General features: G+C 33.6%; 2 protein-coding genes across 4 annotated transcripts; one reads left to right on the plus strand and one right to left on the minus strand.

The window, feature by feature from the left end:
- The first annotated feature begins 759 nt into the window (after positions 1-759).
- On the plus strand, positions 760-5,499 carry LOC142626913 (uncharacterized). 3 transcript variants are annotated; one of them, XR_012842688.1, is made up of 6 exons: positions 760-1,074; positions 1,793-1,968; positions 2,053-2,344; positions 2,987-3,115; positions 3,861-3,926; positions 4,342-5,499. XR_012842688.1 is itself a non-coding variant. In XM_075800636.1 (4 exons), exons 1-4 carry the CDS (start codon positions 911-913, stop codon positions 3,051-3,053), a joined length of 699 nt encoding a protein of 232 aa, XP_075656751.1. In that variant the 5' UTR covers positions 760-910; the 3' UTR covers positions 3,054-3,386. The 3 variants fall into 3 exon arrangements, 1 of the variants encoding a protein (XP_075656751.1); XR_012842687.1 differs by having other exon boundaries at positions 3,861-5,499; XM_075800636.1 differs by lacking the exons at positions 3,861-3,926; positions 4,342-5,499 and having other exon boundaries at positions 2,987-3,386.
- A 433-nt stretch (positions 5,500-5,932) lies between these two features.
- Positions 5,933-7,323, minus strand: LOC142626914 (CLAVATA3/ESR (CLE)-related protein 45). The gene has a single exon (XM_075800637.1). It carries the CDS (start codon positions 6,828-6,830, stop codon positions 6,543-6,545), a length of 288 nt encoding a protein of 95 aa, XP_075656752.1. The 5' UTR covers positions 6,831-7,323; the 3' UTR covers positions 5,933-6,542.

Genomic DNA, 7,323 nt, shown 5'->3' on the forward strand with positions numbered 1-7,323 from the left:
ATATTTTTTTACTCTAATTAAAGGGAGATCCTCAAAACCAAAGTTAGGCATACAAGCATTTTTGTTTTTAATTTAAAAATAAATCAATAAAATTTTGTTTGGTTGAACATCTAACGAGGGAGTGATTGCTGCAACAGTTTAATATTGTAAAGAAGCAAGAAACTTTTTTTTTTTTTTTTAAACTCTTTTTGTTGCAGAAAATCAGCCTTAAGAAAGAGGCAAATTTGATGTTTTCAACAAAAAGACAAATATAAAATGTTTTACCAAAATTTTATGTGTAAAATATTTTAAACAAACTTGTGTAAGTTGATTTGATTGACCAAAAAAATTTATTTTTGACTAAATATTAACTGCAAGCAAAACATTATAAAATGAGAATGTTTGATTCAAATTTGTAATTATGGAATTATTTTTAAAAATCACAATTTATAAACTCTTAAGTTATGTTATTTTGGCTCCTCTAAAAATATAAAAAGTTACCTTATTTTGATAAGAGTTTTGTTTTTCAATTAATTGGTATCTTATGGTGTTTTCTACTACACCCCCAAGATTTAAATCTCCTACAATAATTTTATATAAATAAATAAATAAATAATACCCACATTAATTTAAATTAAAATTTTATTATTATTATTTTATAAATAAATAAATAAGTAAAAAATTTTATTAAAAAAAAAAAAAAACAACAACAACAACAACTTTTTTTTTTTTTTTGAGGGACAACAACTACATAATATGTCACATTGTCACTTCCCTTCTCTATTATTTATGGTCCCCTTTCTTTTCCACATTTTCACTTCCAAAAAAAGAAAAAAAGAAACAGAGCTTTGTAACCCACGTGGAACTTATCAAGTGGTGTTTATCAGGTGCGCCATTTTTCACAGTGAGATAGATTTCTTATGTAAAAAAAATGTCTCAGAATTTGGAGAATTGTCATGTGGGTGTTGAAAATAAGTTGGGTGTGGTTCGAACTGCCACAGAAGATTATGCTGAGGAGGCCATTGAAGCTCTTAAAGCTCAGAAGGTTATTGCAGTTCCTACTGATACACTCTATGGATTTGCCTGTGATGCTTGGTATGTGATTTTAACTGGTTCAGGGTTCTCTTACTGATTGCCTATGACTTATATATATAAGTATTGGTTTCTAGTTTCTTGTCTTTTTAGCTTCGGAATTGGTTAAACTTAGGTTTAAGGTGACTAGAATTATTGTGAAAATTAAGAAATTTCATGATTGTTGTGTTTGATAAGTCATCACTTATCCAAAAGTTTGCTTTTTTAGAAATGGTTGAAGAATCTAATCATTTAAGGATATAAGGTGAATAGAATTATTCTGAATTTGCATGGTTGTATTTGAAAAATTATCACTTACCCAAAAGCTTAATTTTTTATGATGAATTCAATCATTTTTAAGTTTTTAGGAAAAAGTGAATTTAATCATTTTAAAATAATTCTAACACTTCCATCATTATTATGAGAGGTGTAGCAGAGACAGGATTCAAACTCAGGACCACTTGCTCTGATAATACTGTAAATTATCACTTATCCAAAAGCTTATGTTGTTAGGAATGAGTGAATTTAATCATTTAACTATATGCAAACATTGAATGCGTTTAAAAATGTTTCTATATAGTTTCTGTCCATCCAGCCTTTTATTTGTTTTGGTGTCTTAATCATTATGCTTTGAAAGAAAATTCATCTTTACTACACAGTTTTGGAAAATAGCCCATCTCAATTCTGTATGTGCATTCATCACTTTGGGGATTTATATTTTGGCTTCATTTCTTGTGGTCAGTTCTAGGGAAGCAGTTAATAGGATATATGAGATTAAAGGACGTATACATACAAGCCCTTTGGCAATATGTGTTGGGGATGTATCTGATATAAAGCGCTTTGCGGTCACGGACAATTTGCCACATGGCTTGCTTGATTCTCTACTTCCAGGGCCTGTTACTGTTGTCCTAACGCGAGGTTTGTGACTCAGACATTTGGACTTCAGTTGTTAATGATTTAACTATGACATGATCTGAGAGTAGATATTTGAATCTTTTACAGGAGAGTCAAGTTTTCTCGAGAAGTCATTGAACCCAGGATTGGATAGTATAGGAGTCCGAGTGCCTGACTGTAACTTTATCAGGGTTATTGCTCGTGGTTCGGGAACTGCACTGGCCCTTACAAGTGCAAATCTGAGTGGCCAGCCAAGTAGTGTCTGCATCAAAGATTTTGAGAATTTATGGCAACACTGTGACTTTGTTTACGATGGGGGCGAGCTTCCATCTGGTCGAGCTGGCTCAACAGTTGTGGATCTCACCAGGCTAGGAAAGTACAAGATTCTTAGACCTGGAAGGTAGGTGTTAGTAGAACACTTTCCCATATTGTGAATTGATGAGAAAAAAAGGAATGAGAAATATGATAATCATAGCTTTTGAATCAAACAGCTCTGAATGTTGTGAAGAAAATTTTGATAAATATTGTTTAGTAGAAGCAGTATATTAGTTGTAATATATGTCTTCATAATTCTGTGAACAGATTCTTTGAACATTGCATTACTAATTGTAAATATGTTAAAAGAATAATAATATTATTATTATAAGTTCCATTTATATTTGAAAGGAAATGGTTGATTTTTGTATTTTTGATGCTTTCTGATATGAAAAATACAGTGAAACCATGAGAAATATACTGTCCTCTGCTCAAAAAAATGAATAAAAATAATTAATTTTTTTTAAGCTGTTCTGAAATTCAAGTTTCATTTGTTAATCAACAATTCATGCTATGAATGGTATAATTGGATATGTAATGAACTAACGCCCATCCATACGTAAATATATCTTCTTTTGTTTTGCACCTGGAATTTGTTGTTACTGCAGAACTATAGACTTTTGTGTGATGTACAGAAATTCTTAACTTGGAGTTTTCATGTAAATCCTACCTGTGTTAATAAAGCCCATGAGGGTTAACTGGCTTATGTTTTGCTTTATATTTCCAGTGCTAAGGAAGAGACTGTTTCAATTCTTGAAAGACATTCTCTACTAGAAGAATTAACTGCTACTTGAGGAAGTGATGAAACAATATTCTGGTCACTTATGTTATTGATACTACATCTTTTATTACAGAGGTAGGAAAGGTTCTGATTGGGTGTGGGAGAAACTGTCCTGTCTGTGTCATTGTAAATTATTCAACCACTAGAGTTGTATTCTTGAATTAGATATGTAAATTTTTAATTATGGTAACGATATTCATCCATAAAGGGGTGTATATATATTCATTGCCAGGGAAGCATTGGACATCTAGTAGAAATAAATTGTGTACATCGGGTGAATCTGAAATCATTCCCTTGTCTTTTGCATAATATTTAAAAGGAATTCATCTACCTCTTAACAATGAGCTTACTATAAGTGGTGAACGCTGTCAACAATTTATTAATATGTGAAGCGAATATCTGTTGTCATTTGTACATTAAGCATAAGAAAATCTTGAGGAAGTGAGTGCATTCAACATAAGAAAATTTTGAGGAAGTGAGTGCCTTGTGTCTGGACGTCATATTTTTTGCAGGGCTGCATTTAATGTCAGCAGGGAAATATATCTGAAGATGATTCAGGCTCATATGTTCTTCTTTTACTCCCTTGCCCTTCTTCCCCCTTCTCTTTTGCCTGATCACTGACTTTATATCTCTCATGCATGTATCATTATAGACGGTAATTAAAAGTCAAATCGTAAACTGCCAAGAGGATGTAAAAGGGTAAGACAAGAAAATTGCCGTCAATTTTTTTGTCCTTTTCCACTTCACTGCAAATTGCTCCTCCATTGGTCGAGATGGTTGACTAAAATGTCACCATTTTTCCTTTGGTTCTTATCTCCAGGTCAAAGGGTCACTCTGCCTTCGTGAAAATGTTTATGAATATATGCTGGGATTGAAGATTAATCAGGTGCACACAAATTAGAGAGTTTGCTTTAGTATTGGTCAGGTTCATTTTTTGAGAACAAGCTCTTATGATAAATGTGTATGAGTTGTTTTCTCTTTATGCTTTTTTTTTTTATTAATTAATTTGCCTTAATAGGGTGTTTGAGTTCTCTAATATACGTGTTAATAATAATATGGATTTGGTTAGCAACAAATTCCATCTGAGTTACTTAGGTCACCCAGATTGTTCTTCTACTTGAGAATGTAAAACAAGAATAAGAAACCCAGCTCAACATAATGGGATCATAAGATGAACGTTTTAAACTATTGCTGTTGTGTTAGTATGGCCTCATGGCCTAGTGTCCTTTAATCTGCCTTGTAACCTTTTAACAATTGTTTCTGCTTGATGATGTGGAAAATTAACATGGGAATTGCATCAGGAGTTCACACTACAATTGAGTTCATTCTGCAAGTAAGTAGATAATTTGCTAACTCCAAAATGAAGCAAACCAGTGTAATGAGGTGAAATCATGATAAGAAACTTCTAGGTATAGGCTGTTTCTTCTCATATTATTTATGTCTTGTTATGCAAATGCTCCAATGGTATCACGTATATCAATGAGTTGTTGAACAGCATAGTACCATCCTTGCACATCTGGTTGCTTTCATAACAAATATAACTGTGTTAGATTGAATTTTCCTTGAAATAATTTCAGAGTTCCTCACACCACCACCTATGCATGTGTATAAGTTGTCGGCTTTCTTTCTTTAGAGCTTTTACATGTGATTTTTTAAACCATGAACATCTATGTCCTATCTGCTAATTGCAAGCTGTTTTAGCTCGTTATTTAGTGCGTCAATGCCAATGAATGGGGCACAATGGGAATATTCATTCATGCATTTTAGCTGCCACCTTATGAATTCCTTTTGTAGAGCCAGTATAATTGGGAGTACTAGGCGAGTAAGGTCACCCTGGTCATGTCATGCTTTAGGGAAAATAGTTAAAATTCTAGGCTTGCATAGAGAGAGAGAAGTTGTGTGCGGGGGGAGACAGTAGATAGATTCACTGCAGTATTCATTTTAACGAAAAGTTTGAAATATTACATTAGATAAAATTTTCTGTTGATCCTGCCTCCTTACCTTTCCGCTAATATTGCTTTGTCCCCTCCCCGGACCCAATCCCAATGTCTCACTTTCTGCAGATGCTCTTGGGAACATTCTTGTCGCTATATAATTGCTAAAGATGTTATCTTTATTGCATTCTAGTGTTTCCCTATAATTATTATCATTTCCCTATGATTATATATCCTCTGTTTATAGTCATTCATATTGACAAGACATACGTGAAGAACCTTGTAATCTGTCAAAGATGTAAAGAATGACCACTTTTTCTCCAAAACTTTTGTTGAAACAACTCTTCAGCCGATGTCTACGCCCAAGTTATGTGAAATAAAAATGGTTGGAATCCCTCCTCCAAATTGCTTCTCTCACACACCACTACTGTCCCTTTTGCTGTTGTCAGTATCCAAGAAGATGAGCTAAGATTTGATGATATGTTAGGCTGCTTGAAGTTCATTATCTTTGCACTGATTTTGGTTTTGTAGAACAAATCTAAGTATGCGGTGGTTTAGAGGTTACGGCCAGACCAGATCATGGTGAGATTCTACGTCAATTTCTGTATTTATCTATTGCAACTAGGTATTTTTACTGGAGATCTAATAATACGAAGAAGAAAAAAAATTCCATATTGCTGTCTTTAGAAAGATTAAAAGAACTTGAAAAATGGTGAGTATTTAACCTAAAGTCATCAGGGATGTAAGCTCTAACTGTAGAAAAACATAAAAGCTGCTCTTTTTTTCTAGTTAATATCACTTGTAGGCAGTGTTTCATTAAGAAAAAAAACTAGAAAATTAAACAGGAAGAATTGATTACCTTATTCTCTGGACAACATATCAATTTGTATCTATTTCAGTTGAAAGCCTTTCAAGAGATGGATGTTGAGAGAATGATATCATGAATGTTATTGCCTGTGTCACTGCATTTGTGTTTGTTGATGGTGGAAGAATTCGAGTTCTCTTTTTAGTTTGAGATAATTGGAGTATGATAATATGATTTTTACGTGAAAAAATACTCATTTACACTCTTGAGAGAGCATTAGAATTACAAAAGAATTTCACTATAATCTGCTAGAATCTGTCGTACTAATGCAAACAAATATAATATTTTCCATTAAGGGAAATTGAAGAATGACAACTATATATGTTTCTCTGTTAAGAGCCTGCACCATCAACTATAATGTGTTTCTGTCAGTCAATGATTATGATTTCAGCTTACAATACAGAGATGATGCTTGCTCACTGAATGCCATTTAGGACTCCCTCTAGTAGCTTGACTATACACATCTCTTTATAATAAAGGCCTCTTGAAACAAGTTTGAAAAAAGAAAAAGAAAGGGGAAAAAAAAAACCAGGAAAAAAAGGGGGAAAGAAGCAATCAACCAACCAACAGACCCTCATGAAAGTTTCCTCATAGAACAGAAAGAATCCACTACCTTCTAGTTTCCTCTTCTTTGCTAGAAGCTAATTCTTTCTATTGATGTCAACTTGTTCACCATCTTTCTATTCAGACTAACAAGAATGTTTTAAGTCCTGTTGTGGATAGGATCTGATCCTTTTCGTACTTTCCGCTTGCTTGCTTCATTTGGATTGAACTTCTTGTTTACTTGTGCTGACTTCTTCTGATCTGTGTTCATTCCCTCCGTGTCAACAGCCTTAAGAATACGTCGATTCTGTGCTGATATCCAATGATCTTCTTGGCCTTGCTTGAGGGCAAGGTCTATACTTCTTAAGCCAGTAACTTTATCTAGTTGAACTGCTAAGATTCCAATGCAGATAAGAAGGATGAAGGCTCTATCAGCATTAAAAACCATGGTTTCTACCCTCAGAACAAACAAGAAGAACAGAAGTATCTTCCTTTTGTTTAGGATAATAGCAGAATAAGCACTTCTGAGCTTGTAAGCTCTCTATTCTTATGTTCCATTCCTGTAGATATATGTCTGTTATATATCTCTCATTGGATTTGGAGGAAGTTTTAAAGCATAAAGCAAAGAGGGACCCAAAACACCTAAAGGAATTTTAGATTCACCCTGCAATCTAAGCAAATTAAGGCTGTTACACAAGAATCTGCAAGGATAAAAAAAAAGTGTTGGAACAATACCCTTGAGAAGCCAAGTATCTTTTTTCAATATATTTTTTTCACCTCTACATCTCTTATGACTCTATCATTTGCCCTGCTTTTGTCTACTAAGGAAAAGCCAAAACCCAATCTTTTGGATTTATGGCAATCTTGCCACATCACCCGACCATGCTTACTTGTACATGCACCTTAGACTGATATATTCTTCTAAGTCTCTGGTCCCACAC

The sequence above is a fragment of the Castanea sativa genome, chromosome 3, assembly GCF_040712315.1.
Source record: "Castanea sativa cultivar Marrone di Chiusa Pesio chromosome 3, ASM4071231v1".
In the NCBI taxonomy this organism is placed as follows: domain Eukaryota; kingdom Viridiplantae; phylum Streptophyta; class Magnoliopsida; order Fagales; family Fagaceae; genus Castanea; species Castanea sativa.